Here is a 17569-nt window from a genome sequence, read left to right on the forward strand (position 1 = left end):
AGGCAATTCTGATCAAAGGGGCAAGATGAAGAGAAGAGAAAGCAAGGAGGGAAATGAAATTAGTGGAGCCAGACATTCCAGGAACAGTATAGCCACAAAATTTACCTCTGCATGTATGACCGCAGCAGTGTAATTCCCAGGAGGAAGTACATCATAATGGAGCACACCATCATAGTCAGTCCTAGGAGTATGGCCCGATCTTCTCCTGCTTTCAGAGCTGTGACAGTTTTCCTTTTGTCCAGTAGATCGTGATCCCTGATTTTTTGGTAAATATTTCTGAGGTTGAAAATAATACATTCTTATGTGAAGTTCATATTTAATTGGCGAACCCTCTAAAGGGTGGGTAGTTCCACCACCACTCCCATTTCATGGGAGATAAGGACTAAAGGTTCCTCAGATGTCCTTTTCAGTGGATTCTTTCTAACCTGGCAGGGAATTAATTCACTTCCAAAATATTTTACATTCCTGAAAAGGGTAAAGTCCTTGATTGCAATAAAAACATTTAGACAGCTGAGCCAATTCAGTAAATCCCTCTCCGATGTATCATTGACTCTAATGGACTCACCCTAGAGTTGAATTTTGACTGATTAACACCAACTCTAGCCCCATTCCCCTGAACATTATTAGGTGTTTTGCTGGGTTTTCTTCAGGACTAAGTTCATTATAGTAGCCAGGCCAGAAGACAATACAACCCAAAAATGTTTGAGGGGACCTCACAACACACATCTGCTAATTTCCCTATAGGTTAGTAAAGGAGTTTGAGTCAAAGCACATGGAAGACAATGGCAGTCTTGGGATCAGACCCTTATGTTCTATTTTAAAAATGTAACTCAAGGGAATATATCCAATGCATTACAATTAATATTCTCTCTGAAAATTATCCAACAAAGCTACTTTTTCCCTGCAATTAAGAAAAATACAATAGACTATTCTCCCTTCCAGCTCAGAGAGTCCTTTTCACGTCCTATATCCTTTCATCTCCAGGCCTTTGATGATTCAAGAGTCAAGGGGACACAGTGACAGGGGAGGGATGTACTTGAGTACATTTCAAACACACACAAACTTTGTGGGTTTAAAATGTACTTACAGACTTGAGGTTGATAATAAGCTTATGCATTTTTGGTTAAGATTCTTTTGAATCATCCAGGCAGCACCCGATGCATGTGCCTTTTTGAACCACCATAAAATGGCCATAGTAGTACACCCCAGAAGTAGTTCATCTTCTACCATCTGCAAAATGGCAGGTGAGCAGCATCAGCATGAGCATTATTTGGGGTTCCAACAAACCTACAACTCATCTAAGCTGAATCTATCAAGTTTCATTTGTTCTTATTTTAAAAAGTAGCACGCAGTCAACATGAATAGACCAAACCCTGCAAGTTACAATAGTGTTACTACAACACATAAGGATAATACTGAAGTCACTTTTAAAAGAATGTGGAACTCCTTGTTCCTATGGAACTCCTTGCTGGAGGATGTGGTAAAGACTAGGACTTTAACAGCATTTAAAAAAGAGCTAGATAGTTTCATGGCGGTTAGGTCCATCAATGGCTATTAGCCAGGATGGGTAGGAATGGTGTCCCTAGGTTCTGTTTGTCTGGAAATGGATGACAGGAGAGGGATCATGTGAGGATTACCTGTTGTGTTCCCTCCCTCTGGGGCATCTGGTATTGGCCACTGTTTGCAGACAGGATATTGGGCTAGATGGACCTTTGTTCTGACCCAGTATGACTGTTCTTACGTTCTAATGGTTTTGATGGAAAATCATAAATGGTACCATGTCCACTAGAAACAGGACAAATATTTTGACCAACAGGTTCCCAAACCTTTGCAATACTTTTGATGACTCTAAACTCAGTTTGAGTTTACAGTGAGAACCAAAGCTAGGAAAGGCACATGTAGTTTGGTAGCACATGTTTTGCCCAGATCTTGATAGAAACCCTCAAACATTTCATCATACCTGAAGTAAAATGGGTGAAATCCTGGTTCCTCTAGAGTCAATGGGAGTTTTGCCATTGACTTTAATGGTACTAAGATTTCATCCCAACTCTCGAAGTTTCTTCCTTTACTATCAATATGTCTCAACTATTTTTTCCTTAGGCTTTTCCATTAATTACCTTCTCCAGATAACTATTCTCTTTCCCAAGTTTATGGGTTCACTTCTAATTTACTTCCTTAGGTTTCCAGTGTTTCTCTATAAAACCAGGTTCCACAAAGACTTTCATCTATTTCCTTCACTAGAAGTTAAACAGTAATGCAGCCTATTGAGATTTTCTGTGGTGTTGTGGGAAATCTTTTGTAATTTTATTGGATGCTGTTGCTTTCAAAGAACTGATGTAAAATAATAGACTAATGTTACACTGCTTTTATTATTTGCCAAAATGTATTTAACTCTGATAGCTGCTATTAAGATATGCATTGCTTCCAAATGAAAGCAGGCAGTAAGGTACCAATAGTCATACAGTTCCAGAACATTAGCCAATCACACAGCATAACTTATGTCAGTCTGTAGACGTAAACCAGACACAGTGCAATCAGTCTCTAATGTCACCAGAACCACCAGAACATAAAGGTGATTTAAATGGACAATTTAAAAACAAACAACTAATTGAAAATAGTTACAAATGTTTCCCATGTGGCCTGTAGCCAAGAAGAGCGCAATGAAATGTAAAAAGATGGACTATAAGGTATGTTGTAGAAACAATCTACCTACAAGGCAACTGGAAAACTGATCAGTATGTGGGGAAAGTCTGCCAGTTATGTTTTCAAGACCCTGGGGCCACAGAGAATAAGGATTTGCTGATGAGGTCATGCCAGGAGCACTGACTCCACGATTTTTCTGTTGTCATTGTTGATGAAAAGCCCTAAAAAAAGATGGAATTTAATGCATTTTATGTGACGTTTCATCCCCTGAATCGCTGCGGTAAATACTTATGGGTAACAGTTGAACACTGTGCAAATGTGTGGCTAGACAGTGACTTGAAGCACAGGCTTGAAAACGTGGTGGTGTGTCAGATGGACTAACTCAGGAGTAACTCCAGGAGATGCAATTCCTCCCCTGCTTCCCACTTGCTCCAGCAGGTTAGTGGGGGAACATGTCCCATACCAGAAGAAAATTTGGATGCTCTCCTTGCGCCAGCCAGAGAGAATAGAAGGGGGGTGGAGCCAAGAATCTGTGCACTCCCTACATTCCCTGCCCATCTTTTCCAGTAGGAGCAGTCAGAAAGCATCTAGTGTTTGTTTACATCTATGAACCCTCACTCGATGCCTGGGTAGCCTGCGCAGCAGAACAGTGGAAGACTTTACCTCCATCTTACTCCTTGTGTGGGTGTGTAGTCCAAATTATAATCTATCCCATAAGCGGCCTGTCCTCCCAGAAGCACAAACATCACTCCCTCACCTGAGTGAGCATAACAAAATTCTTGTATGGGGACAACTGTCCTCCATGTCAACAGAGAGGATGACCCCACTAAAGTCTACTCTGTAGTACGTGGCTTTGTGATGGAATGATTTGGGTATGTGTGTAATAGGGCCCCCTCTGCTGGGTGGGGATTTATCAGGAGGGAACTATTAACCCAGGGGAGGAACTGTTCTTGCGGAGAGGACAGGGTACGTCTACACAGCTGAGTTATTTTGGAATAACTGACGTTACTCCAAAATAACACTGTGCATATGAACACTGCCAGCCTTTATTTCGAAATAAAGTCAAGCTGGCGGACTTCTTCATTTGACTTCTGTAACCCTCATTTTATGAGGAGTAAGGGAAGTCAAAGGAAGAGTGTTCTTCCTTCCACTTCCTACTGTGTAGGTGGCGCCAAAAGCTGAACTAAGCTATTTCAACTTAAGCTACGCAATTGACGTTGCCGAAGATGGGTAGCTTAACTCGATGTTAGCCCTGCTGTGTAGACGTGCTCATAGAGAGCTGCACTTAGGCAGCTGATCTTTGTTCTGTTGCTGTATGGACACAATGAGCTCACCACTGTGACATCGCAGATCAATGCATCCAGGCCATTATGTTGTGGAGATTCACTCTAGTGCCTGAGCTCATGTGATAACTCTCCGTATGTCTAATTGATTTTTTATAGTCCTAAGCCTGAGAACAAGAGTTCTCCCAGGTCCCCTCCCCCAGCCATGTACAAAAGGAGATTAATGTAAATGAGGCCAGGTGGACAAAAGCTCTTTGCTCCTCCTACTATTTCTGAATTGTCAGTTCTTCCTGATAAATCCCCAGGTTCTCCTGTTAAATGGCTCTCAGCCAGTGTAGTTTGGATGACTTCGCACTCTGACGTGACTGCTAGGGAAGAAAAATTACACATGGCTGTGTTATATGGGCTGGAGGTAGAACAGAGGCAATCTCTTCCTCTCAATTCCCAGTATCTCTGCAGTGTAGTCAGCAGTTCCTTATATGAAATCTGAGCCCAGACAAGAGCTTAGGGAAAACCTATGCAATGAAACTAGGCAGCATAGGCTATGTTTAAGCAGTCTGGGAGCTAGAGAGACAAGCAGATCATCAGGGATTTGTCTGAATCTAGTGGCTTGAAAAAAGAATCCTGTTTATATTCATTATCGTCAAGAACTGTTCCTCTTCCAGCACAAAGGACACCGTATCTTCTTAGCACCAGTCTCAGTGATAAGAAGGGGCCTGCCAAATGCATCCTCATGTACATTAAGGCCTCCGGGGTGACTTGAGGGTGTAGTTTTATCAGAGTTCCTGTGCACAGGCTAAATATGCCACACACATTAGAGAGGAGTTCATATGACACCTTTTTGGAAAGGAGCGCTATGGTGTGCTACAGGGATGAATGGCTCAGAGACCCACTAAACAGCCAGCACTACTCCCCTCCACCCATCTCACATGGCCACAATGAATAAGGGCAAGATTTTGCATATAAAATGTATGTCCTATTTCCTTCATTCTCCCTTGCAGCTGAGAACTCACGATCCCATTCTGAGAGGTGTTGATCTTCTACCACATTCAGGTCAGCCACGAGGAGCTGCAGAGGCTCAGGAGTGCCCAGGATATGGCCCCCAATTGGCAGGGTCTGGGCGCTGCAAAGAGATGAGGAATAGGACTCTCGGGATTATTTCCTGATTCAAGTCTCCCATAAAAAAAAAAAACCTACAGTAACCTACCAGCCAAGCTAAAAGGACATACTTTGGATTTTGAAAACAACCACAACTCAGCCAAAGGATCCTCATCCTTAATGAGTTTAATGGGGGTTAGTTAATTTAGATGCATCCTAATCTGACAGCGTGGTCATGCTGCTGTCAGATGGGAATACACACGTGCTTATATTTTGCCAAATGGCTCTGAATCCTGATTCAGTTCTCTGACATTACAGTTGTTACGCAGGTATCATATTACCTCATGCCAGGCATCTCTAGGTACCTGAAATCCTTGAATGTAGAGGTCAAATCCAAACCTGCATATTATCTGCAAGGTTCCTGGTGCTAAGTGTTTGGGGACCTTTTGTGCTCTGCTGCCTGTCTCCCTTTTATTTATTTTAAAAAAGAACACCCTGTATGTGGTTGCATAAGGTTTGTTGTGATGCGATCTGCAGCAACACAACCAAACTCACCTGGGGGCCTGATCCAAAATATATTGAACTCTATAGAATGCTTCCTATAAAATACAAGGGGCTGCAGATCAGGCCAAACAAGTTCCCCTTCCCTCCCCCCCTCAAAAAAATCCTTAGATTTGTCAAGCACGGGAGATTGGGCTCAAAGTAATTGAAGATAATTGAGAAATTAATGAAGGCTTATGCAGCCATCTTTAGGGATCTCAAAATTTAAATAGTGACATTCGGGTGGGAAAAAGCTCAAATCAGTCCATGTCTAAAATAAGCATGCAATGTCGGGCTTTAATCCTTCATATACTTATGATTGTGAGTAACTACATGATGGTAGCCTACTTGTGTGGAAAATTACTCAGGCACATAAAAACTTTTGCAGGACTAAAACGCTAGGTGCTTATTTTTGGATATATGCCCTTTCAAAAGTCTGTGGTTGTGTGGTTAAGATGTGGATCTTATTGATCCATGTCATGTCATGGACTGAAGTGGAGATGAATGTAGGAGATAGCTGTGTAGAGAGTCTCTGGGTTAAGCTAAAAGGGGTAAAAAACGAGGGCGATATCATGCTAGGAGTCTACTACAGGCCACCTAGCCAGGTGGAAGAGGTGGATGAGGCCTTTTTTAAACAATTAACAAAACTATCCAAAGCCCAAGATTTGGTGGTGATGGGGGACTTCAACTATCCAGACATTTGTTGGGAAACTAACACAGCGAGGCACAGGCTATCCAATAAGTTTCTGGACTGCATTGGAGACAACTTTCTGTTTCAGAAGGTTGAAAAAGCTACCAGAGGAGAAGCTGTTCTGGATTTGGTTTTAACAAATAGGGAGGAACTAGTTGAGAACTTGAAAGTGGAAGACAGTATAGGGGACAGTGATCATGAAATAATAGAGTTCATGATCTTAAGGAAAGGTAGAAGGGAGACCAGCACAATTGAGGTAATGGATTTCAGGAAGGCAGATTTTGATAAGCTCAGAGAACTTGTAGGTAAGGTCCCATGGGAAGCAAGACTGAAGGGAAAAACAACTGAGGAGAGTTGGAAGTATTTCAAAGGGACGTTGTTAAGGGCCCAAAAGCAAACAATTCCGCTGTGTAGGAAAGATAGAAAATATGGCAAAAGACCAGCTTGGCTTAACAAGGAGATCTTGCACGATCTCAAAATAAAAAAGGAGTCATATAAAAAATGGAAACTAGGACAACTAACAAAGGATGAATATAGGCAAGCAACACGGGAATGCAGGGGCAAGATTAGAAAGGCAAAGGCACAAAATGAGATCAAACTAGCTACAGGCATAAAGGGAAACAAGAAGACTTTTTATAAATACATTAAAAGCAAGAGGAAGACCAAGGACAGGGTAGGCCCACTGCTTAGTGAGGAGGGAGAAGCAGTAACAGGAAACTTGGAAATGGCAGAGATGCTCAATGACTTCTTTGTTTCGGTCTTCACCGAGAAGTCTGGAGGTGTGCCTAACGTAGTGAATACAAGCAGAGAGAGGGTAGGTTTAGAAGATAGGATTCACAAAGAACAAGTTAAAAGTCACTTAGGAAAGTTAGATGTCAGCAAGTCACCAGGTCCTGATGAAATGCATCCCAGGATACTCAAGGAGCTGATAGAGGAGGTATCTGAGCCTTTAGCTATGATCTTTGAAAAATCATGGCAGACAGGGGAGATTCCAGAAGACTGGAAAAGGGCAAATATTGTGCCCATCTATAAAAAGGGGAATAAGAACAACCCAGGAAACTATAGACCGGTCAGTTTAACGTCTGTCCCAGGGAAGATAATGGAGCAGGTAATTAAGGAAATCATATGCAAACACTTGGAAGGTAATAAAGTGATAGGGAATAGCCAGCATGGGTTTGTGAAGAACAAGTCATGCCAAACTAATCTGATAGCTTTCTTTGATAAGATAACGAGCCTTGTGGATAAGGGAGAAGCGGTGGATGTCATATACCTAGACTTTAGTAAGGCATTTGATACGGTCTCGCATGATATTCTTATTGATAAACTAGGCAAATATAACTTAGATAGGGCCACGATAAGGTGGGTGCATAATTGGCTGGATAACCGTAGTCAGAGAGTTGTTGTTAACGGTGCTAAATCCTGCTGGAAAGGGATAACAAGTGGAGTTCCTCAAGGGTCTGTTTTGGGACCCGTACTGTTCAATATCTTCATCAATGATCTAGATATTGGGATAGAGAGTACACTTATTAAGTTTGCGGATGATACCAAACTGGGTGGGGTTGCGACTTCTTTGGAGGATAGGGACATAATTCAAAATGACCTTAGCAAGTTAGAGAAATGGTCAGAGGTAAACAGGATGAGGTTTAATAAAGAGAAATGCAAAGTGCTCCACTTAGGAAGGAACAATCAGTTCCATACATACAAGATGGGAAGCGACTGTCTAGGAAGGAGCATGGCAGAAAGGGATCTAGGGGTCATAGTGGACCACAAGTTGAATATGAGTCAACAGTGTGATGCTGTTGCCAAAAAAGCAAATATGATTCTAGGTTGTATCAACAGGTGTGTTGTAAGCAAAACTCGTGAAGTCATTCTGCCGCTCTACTCTGCACTAGTTAGGCCTCAGCTGGAGTACTGTGTCCAGTTCTGGGCGCCACATTTCAAGAAAGATGTGGAGAAATTGGAAAGGGTACAGAGAAGAGCGACAAGAATGATTAAAGGTCTAGAGAACATGACCTATGAAGCCAGGCTTCATGAACTGGGCTTGTTTAGTTTGGAAAAAAGAAGATTAAGGGGGGACATGATAGCGGTTTTCAAATATCTAAAAGGGTGTCACAAGGAGGAAGGAGAAAATTTGTTCCTCTTGGTTTCTGAGGACAGGACAAGGAGTAATGGGCTTAAAGTGCAGCAGGGGAGGTTTAGATTGGACATTAGGAAAAAATTCCTAACTGTCAGGGTGGTCAAATATTGGAATAAATTGCCAAGGGAGGTGGTGGAATCTCCCTCTCTGGAGATATTTAAGAACAGGTTAGATAGACATCTGTCAGGGATGGAGCTTGGTCCTGCCTTGAGGGCGGGGGGCTGGACTCGATGACCTCTTGAGGTCCCTTCCAGTCCTATTATTCTATGATTCTATAACCTACCCATATGATGTTTACAAAATAAAAATTCCTATGAAGGGATCCTTTGGGGCAGCTGTTTCGCTATAATTCACTCCTTATTTGAGATGGTGATTTTGCAGGTGACCTTGTATGCACTAAAACCACTGCAAAGATTAGAGCTCCTCTTGATAGCACTCCATTAACTCCTCTCCTTTTGTGTTTCTGAGACAAGATTTGGGATACATTGATTTTGGTTTTCTATTCCATCCTATTCACTCTCCCACAATATCATTTATTACTTGCTGAAGCAAAATGCAGGACTATGTAGCACTTTAAAGACTAACAAGATGGTTTATTAGATGATGAGCTTTCGTGGACCAGACCCACTTCCTCAGATCAAAATTATTACTTGCATGGCACTAACAGTGCCTTAGATATGGATGTAGAGAGATGACTGCGAAATTAACCCAGACCAGTTGTGTCAAAAGCAGCAGTGGTAACTCCTGTAATGCCTGTGTCACTAAGGATGCTGTTGCATGGGAAATGGCAGTTGCTGATCACAGAGAACCATTAATTGCTCCCATGGAAACCAATAGTAACAGTCCCCTTGCACAGAGAAAAAGTAGTATTGGGCCCATATTTCTGGTCTTTCCTTTAGGAAGCAGAAAATAATGAACATAATTAAAGCAGGCTGCAGACAGAGTCTCCAGCTCACAGACTCCTTGCGTATCTGTGCTGCTGTTACACAGCACATCTCTGACACAGGATGCAGGTGGCATTGACTGCTGAATAACTTCCTAACGCTGGAAAGAACTGACTGTGTCTCTTTGCAGCACGGTATGAAGAATCTGATTGTCAATGGTGCTAAGCACTGACAACATCAGCGGGAGCCTGTGGGAGTTGTGTGGGGCTCATTAAATCAGATCTTCTGTAAGTTTCTATAACAGGGCTAACCTTGGACAGACAGCCCTTTCCAGTTCTGGGTATAAACACAGGAGAAAGTGTTGTTTTTAGACCAATAAGTATTTAAGGGGATCAATTTAAAAGGCCAGTTTGGTGCTTTACTCCCACTGATCATCAATGGGAATTGGGTGCAAAACCGGCCTCTTTGCCTTTGAAAATCTCCCCCTAAATATTTTACTAAAATGCAGTTATGTAGGACCAGATTTTCAAAAGAGCTCAGCTTCCATTTAAGCACCTAAATAAGTAAGTATATTTTTAAAAGAACTCAGCAGGTTGGGGGCAGGTTAAGTACCTACTCAACCTCCACCTGACACATTTTTCAAAGCAGAGGTCGGCCAGCCACAGTAATATCCCAGAAGAATCCACTAGAATTGTGGATGCCTTTTCCCTCAGCGAGGCCTGATTTGTTGTGATTACATTTAATACGCAGTGCAAAGGGGATGGATGAGAGAGAGAGAGAGAGAAAAAAAAAAAGAGAAAAAAGGGAAATGCATGCACATGGTGGCAAAACAGCCTGGAGAATCTCATAAACTGGAGAGGCTTTGGAAGGATGAGACTGGCCACTAGCAGACAATTTTTCTCTCATCGGTGATCTTTAACTTTTTTCATTTCCAACTGAGCACTACCTCTATCTGTGGATTTTAAACTTTTCCCTTCCTTCCCTTTTGTATGAAGATTCCCAGCTGCTAAAAGAACGCTAGTAACTTGCATTATTTCTCTGTCTCCTTCCACCAAGCCCCACCATTAACACCACTCAAATGAGCTGGCCTTTTCATAATAATTAGCTCACAATCATGCTGGCAGTGATTGTGCAATATAGATAGGCTTGGAAGGATTAGATTGGTATTGGTAAATGTTGGCAAACATTTATTTTGCTGCACAGGCACAAACTGATAAAAATATTTCTATCTATAATAACCTAAATGTACAGATAGTCAAGAAAGAAAAATTCTGCTTGGGAACTTACAGTTTGATTTAATACTATTTGCTTTGTATAGTTTGACATGTGCTGTTAATGATCTGAATATTGATGGCTATAAAGCTTCAACTTTTTGAATCTCAGCTACTACCATTATATAGTTATTGTCTGACTACCCCCTTATTTCTGTGAACATTTACATTGATAAAAATTGAAAAAATGCTTACTACCCATCATTTTACATGACTGTAAATATTTAATTTAAAAAAAGAATAAAATGCTCAAAAATTAACACTATTATTCATCAAAATTACAAAACAAAATAAAAATCTAACACTGTATTGCACTTCCTCTGTATTTTTACACACACACACACACACACACACACACACACACACACACACACACACACACACAGTCTTTAACAACTCTCTAATTTCAGCATATGCATCGTATCAGCCAGATCCATTGAATTTATTTAAGGTGGCATTCTGGGTTGGACAGCCAAATTTTGAGGATGTGTTGCTTGAAGAATGGTAGCTGCAGGCATGATGTCTGCAAAAAACGTAATGGCGTTGCTAGCCTTGGGGGGAGAGGTTTGAGCTCGTGAGGTGGCTAGCACATCTTTAGAAAGGGTTGGGGTATGCCAGCCTCAGAGCTGAACTTCGAGTGCTAGTGACCATGCTAGAATGTGTACAAGGACGACCCTTGACACACAAACAGCTTGTCTGATGAGATTCCTTTTGGGGCGCTGCACCAGAAACCCCCTCCATTTATCAAGCAGTTCTATCCTAAAAGCCTCCTGCATCACTTCCTCCTTTCTTCCCTCCTTTACAACTACCTGGGGAAAACCAGAATCTGACGCTCTGGAGAGACCTCAGTTTAAAAACCATAAATCACACTACGTGCCGCTGTGGTTTACCTTTTCTCGTCATGTCTGTAAGATGTGGCGGTCCGGCCACTGGTCCAAATAAACATCTTAGAGGATTGCCCAGTGCTGCCTTTCCTTACTGTGGAGTTCTTGGAGGGATGCCGGAAGGACCTAGAAGGAGAGAGATAGTCTTTGTTACTATTCATTTGAAACACACCAGACCATGTTGTGTCCATCATGCTAAGTTCCCGGGCCTGGATTCCTATCTGGTCCAAGGAGGTAGGCCTTCTGATTATTTACAGTGATATGTAAAATAACAGAGATGCCCTTTCTGTTCCCTTCTAGGAGCTTTGCTCAACAAAGTTATCTTCTACTTTTCTCTCTCTTTTATTTGTTTTGCTAGTACTGGCTCACATCAGAGATAAGACGTTGTTTCATTGCCTGTGCTTTACAGCCTGGACAAAAGCTTGCTTTCCTGTTGGATCACCCTGATGAACACACTTTGGAAAATGAAAACTTCACCTTGGAGTGAACTCCAAGTGCGGGCTAAACAATATGCCGGACTCTTTTGCTGCTCCCCTCCTTTTGCCTGCATTTCCCCGGCTCAAGACCTCTTGATACATTTGTTTTAAGCAGCCATAGATTTTAAATAATTACGTGAGCCCTCAGTATATTAAGAAAGCATTGATCTATCACCAGACTCATAGTTAAATCTAACTGCAGTTACAGTCCCTCTCCCAGCTGACATTCTGATTGGCGCTGCTTGAGAGAATCATAGCAACTGGACCAGGTGCTCCATCGATGCATGCAGAATAAATGTTGAGGACAGTTTGTTTTCGTTTTTCTATTGCTCACATAATGTATTAACTCTTTGATCTCCATGATTCCTTGCTGGCTCTTAGGCATTGATGTAATCAACATAAGATCAGGTTAAGACCAAACACAGGCTAGTCTTTCTGGTGAAAGTCTCTGCCAGCATTTTGCCTTTTCCTCAGTTCATCAACATGATCTATAATTAAGAGGTTATGTATCTTTGTTTCAGCTTATTATGGGCTCAGTCCTGCAACCCTAAATCAGTTAACACTTGCACTGTGTTTACTCCCAGGCAAGACTTGCCCGAGTAAAGACAACTTTACAGCCCTGGGAGCTATTGATTCTTTTGGAAGTGTATCTGACATTACTACTGACTTTCAAAGGATTTTAGATTTATTTCAATTCCTTTTCATGCAGGCAAATTATTGTTCCAAGCCTGCTTTACAGATAGAATCTGAGAAGGATTTGGTTTTTTAAATGGCTCCAGTTAGTTTCCTCTTATTCTCCCCTTAATCTGCACTCCCTCCAGCAAATTCTCCCACTCTAATATTTGTGCTTTCTTTCATATCCCCAACCTCCACCACCCTGGCACAACCTCCCACTTCATGTCTTCCAAGTAGGCTCTGTCTCCTCCTCCTGCCATGGCTCCTTCCTACTGCCTTCTAATCAGTGGGTTCCCTCAACACTCCCCAAACACAACTACTGCTCCATATTTTGTCTTTTGAAATGCTACTGCCATAGATTCTCAGAATTTAAGATTTAAAAACAAGAGAAATGTAAAGGGATTTTGGTCTAGGGATTTCATCTGGACTGACTTCTCTCTTTTAAAAATTCATTTATGCCTAGGTTTGCCAGAATTCAATTTACGTTATAATTTTGATGGATATTTACTTTTAAGCATTTTAATTATCATCTGAATTTTCACTATTTCATCAAATTTTATGCATTTAACATTTTTTATTGATTTAAATTGTCACAATGGTGGGAAATTGTGGTGGTGGTGGTGGTGGGGGGGGGGTCAGACAATTAATGACAGTAAACACTGAGATTCAAAGAGTTAAAGCTTTATAACTATTAAAGCATAAATTGTCAACATCAGCTGTGAAAGTCCATCAAGTAAATATCCTTAAATTAATCCCTATTAAGTTGAAGGATAATTTTTCTTACTTTGCCTCTCTGTAAATTTTATTTCCCATCAATGGAAATATTTTTGTCACTGCATGCACACCTGGTAAAAATCAATGTTTATCAACATTCACTAACAAAAATCTAATCCTTCCAAGGATAACTATATCTCAAAGTTGCTTCTGAACACACATCCTTACAAAAAGGTGACTTAAATGATGCTTAGCATCTCGGTAGATCAGGTCCTCAATTGTAAAGTCTCTTTGGGCAAAGGCTATATCTCATTCCATGATTTGTAAAGCACCAGGTGTCTTTATTGCACTATGGAGAAAGCCTCAATAACAAAAATGAAATAGTCTGGATTGTAAATGTCTTAATGTAAAAGCTTTTTATATCTCTGTGGCCATTTCCTTGCTCACTGAGAAATAACCTCGGCTGCTTGTGGTTTCCATTGAGAGTGTGTAAAAAAAGAAAGTTATAATATCACCATCTACAAAGTCACACAAGCAGCTAATTCATGTATTTGTGTAGCAGTGAACCTGGGTGAATGCTCAGAACAGACAGATAGATTGAGAGGGAAAAAATAGAGCTGGATCTGAGCTGAAATCCAACTTGGAGTGTGAGAGGGGTGGAATCCAAAACTAAAGTGGGATCAGAATTTTACAGAGGGACCCCGATCTTGGTCAGGGGACAAACAATAATCCTGGGTCTGTTAATGCCAAACTCTGCAAGGTAGTGGTATGGAGCCTTGAAATTTGGAGAGAAAGAAGCCCTTCTCTCTAAAAACCGCCACCAAATCATTATGCCTCTATAGCTCTTGAGGTGAAACCATATAATACTACAATGCATATTAGTGAGTTGGCCTTTTGGCAAGGGCTTAGTGCCATACTGTTAGCATTGAGCACCTTCAAGCTCACACTTAAACGAATACAATCCATCTGTAACTCTGGGGCAGTGTCCCCTTTTTGTTCTGTGCAGAGAGGCTGACAGACTTGCTGGGCCTCTGGGCAAAGTGGGAAGGAGGCAGCCCTGTGCTCCCAGGACAGCCATGCCTGGTCCAGCCTCTTCTCAGCACCACCCAAAGCATGTGGTGCTGCCTTCCCTCCCCCCTCTCAGCAGCCTCTTTCTGTTTCTCCCTCTGCTCTACCACTGCCTGGTGCCCTGGGCCACCTCCCCACTGCCTCGGCACCTTTGGCTCCAGCCCCATGCTCTCTCCTCACAAGGAATCAAGCCAGACATGAGGCCATGCCCAGTACTAGCTGCGCAGCCCTCTAGAAAGTCAGACTCCTTGCAGTAGACTTCTCCTTCCTTGATTGGTGGCTGCCCTTTTATCAGGGTCAGCTGTGCCCTAATTAGCTGCAGCCTGAAGCCTTGACATTTGGAGAGAAAGAGGCCCTTTTCTCTGTGGCAGCCTCCCCAGATTGATTTTAACCTTGTAGGGCCAGTGAGGAGCAAATGCCCTGTCATACAGTCCTCCTCAGATAGGATGAAGCATCCCCTCAGGTACCTAGGCATCTTCTCATTCATCTAGTCAGAGTGAAGGCTATCAGCCTTCAAAACGGAGGTGGATGGCTACACTGCAGACAAGGGTGTATGAGAAGGATGGAAAGGTCTTTTTCTCTGGAAGAGTTTGAATGATTTCAGAGTGTTTCAGAATGCCAATGCCTTTGAGCTATCCATATGTGATATCATTAATGCTGCCTGCTTCATTAGCTGGGCAATCCAAGCCACCCTTCACTATTTAACAGATAATTACATGCCTAATCTTGTGTAAAATTGTAACACTAATGACATCACAGCAGCCACTCCAAAGGTCAGATGTAAGTGACTTGATTCAGTGTTTTCTTTAGCTGTAAGGGTCACCTATAAGTTATAGTCCTTTCACAGGAACAATAGGGTGTGAAATCTTCAAGATCATTCTTCTGAGGCTCCTTAGGGGAAAAGAGACATGTTACAGGAAGGAATTTGAATCTATTTTAACATACTCTGGTTCAGTGGTTTTGTTAGACAACATGTGCCTTTCCTTTACACTAAGCTTCCCCCCCCCTCCCCCCAAGTTGGGCTGTGAATGTACAGGTACTATTAGAACAGCCCCACTAATAAAACAAAATAATTTTTTCACACAACACATAATGAGACTGTGGATTTCTTTGCCACAGGATACCATTGAGGCTTAGAATTTAGCATGATTCAGTGAGGGACATTTATATGGATGACAGCAATCTCCAAATTTATAAAATAGTACCCACTAAAAAGAAAAGATTTGAAATTATATAAAGCCTTATGATCAGGTCTTAAAATAATGTCTCATTATTAGCATTTAGGAGAGACTTTTTTGTGGGACCAAGATCAGACCACAGAAGCATTATCTTGTACTTTTCTCTGAAGTATTTAGTGCTGGCTACTCTAAGGCTGTGTCTACACTGGCGCGATCTCGCGCAAAAGTGGCCGCTCTTGCACAAAAAGTTGCTGTCTTTCTACACTGGCTGCATGTTCTTGCACAAGTAAACTGACGTTCTAATGTATAAAATCAGGGATTCTTGTGCCAGAACTCTGACTCTCTCGCTGAGGAAGAAGCCCTTTCGGGCAAGAGCTCTTCCAGAAGAGGCCAGTGTAGACAGGCAACATGAATTTCTTGCGTAAGAAAGTCCTATGGTTAAAATGACCATCAGAGCTTTCTTGCGCAAGAGTGCGTCTACATTGGCATGGATGCTCTTGTGCAAAAGCACATCTCTTGCGCAAAAGCACATGCCAGTATAGACGCTCTCTTCTAGAAGAGTTTATGCACAAGAACTCTTCCGCAAAAGAGTTCTTGTGCAAGAAGCTGCCAGTGTAGACATAGCCCAAGAGATCAAAAGGACTTTCAGTTTGATCCAATATGGTAATTTCTATGTTCCTATATCAATGGGGTTACTGTGAAGATTGGCAAGGGAGGCTATGTTTTGGTGTTTCTAAAATTCAACTGGTCCTTGGAAGCAAGGTTCCATTGTATTAGGGGCATGGTCTGAAGGAGCTCAAGATATACTGAGATAAGCAGTCTATCAACAGGATTACAATGGAGTCCAATCCCCACTGGTTACATTTTACACGTTACATTTACTCACTTTAGTGCCTCGCCTTTGCTTAGGCCAGGGGCAGACCCTAAGGGCCAGTACCCTCATGGGCTGTGTCTAGACTACATGGCTCCATTGATGGAGCCATGTAGATTAGACAGATAGGCAAAGGCAAATGAAGCCGCGATTTAAATGATCGCGGCTTCATTTAAATTTACATGGCTGCCGCGCTGAGCTGACAAACAGCTGATCAGCTGTTTGTCGGCTCAGTGCGCTAGTCTGGATGCTCCCCTGCCGACATCAAAGCCCTTTGTCGGCAGCCCCGTTATTCCTCGTGGGATGAGGTTTACCGGGGCTGCTGACAAAGGGCTTTGATGTCGGCAGGGGAGCGTCCAGACTAGCACGCTGAGCCAACAAACAGCTGATCAGCTGTTTGTCGGCTCAGCGCGGCAGCCATGTAAATTTAAATGAAGCCGCGATCATTTAAATCGCGGCTTCATTTGCCTTTGCAAAAAAAAAAAAACAAATCTACATGGCTCCGTCGACGGAGCCATGTAGTTTAGACATTCCCATGGTGAATAGCAGCATTCTCTGGGAGAAGTTCTGCTGATTTTCATGGCTCTACTTTGGCATAAGTAGATCTGGGTGAAATGTTTACTGGCAAATAGTAAATTTGCCAAAAGTGCATTTTGACAGGCACCAAAACTATTCATGAATCTGGGTTGATCTTGGCAAATACGTTTTAACCAAAAAGAAACAAAAATCAGCAATGTTTTGTTCAACGTTTTTTATATGAATTGTTCCAACATTTGATTTTGAATCATGATATTTAGAAAATATCATTTCAACATTACATACAAAATGTTTAATTCAACCTGAACACATTTTTGTTTTGTTTTTCATTTGGTGAGTGAAACCAAAAAAATAAAAATAAAATGGATTTCATTTTGAAAGGAAATTTCTTTTTGCCACTGCATTGAAAAAAACTCAATTATTTGCTCGGCTCTAGTAATAAGGCACTGTTTAACAGGAGTCAGAGTGGCAGAAGTAGGCCTCTGCTGCTCAGTTACCTGTGGAAATTTTTTTTCATATACATGGCTTCAATTTTAGCCTAGAGCTGCATAAATAACGTGTTTTACTACAAATTTGACTATGAAACAAAGTTGCTCCATGCTGTCATTAGCTCCTCTAG

General features: G+C 41.8%; 1 protein-coding gene across 5 annotated transcripts in view; it reads right to left on the reverse strand.

The window, feature by feature from the left end:
• KCNMB2 (potassium calcium-activated channel subfamily M regulatory beta subunit 2) overlaps positions 1 to 17569 on the reverse strand; it is a 273125-nt gene that overhangs the window by 19757 nt on the left and 235799 nt on the right. For 3 of the 5 annotated variants that reach the window (XM_075938013.2, XM_014581301.4, XM_025179184.3), the window contains exons 2-3: positions 11438 to 11557; positions 106 to 276 (exon numbers count right to left, since the gene is read on the reverse strand). In XM_075938013.2, coding sequence (XP_075794128.1) covers positions 106 to 276; positions 11438 to 11557 — 291 coding nt within the window. The remainder of the gene's footprint in view (positions 1 to 105; positions 277 to 11437; positions 11558 to 17569) is intronic. The other 2 variants (XM_075938014.2, XM_075938015.2) reach the window with 1 other exon arrangement.

This window comes from Pelodiscus sinensis, chromosome 10 (assembly GCF_052426305.1).
Source record: "Pelodiscus sinensis isolate ZL-2025 chromosome 10, ASM5242630v1, whole genome shotgun sequence".
Classification (NCBI taxonomy): domain Eukaryota; kingdom Metazoa; phylum Chordata; order Testudines; family Trionychidae; genus Pelodiscus; species Pelodiscus sinensis.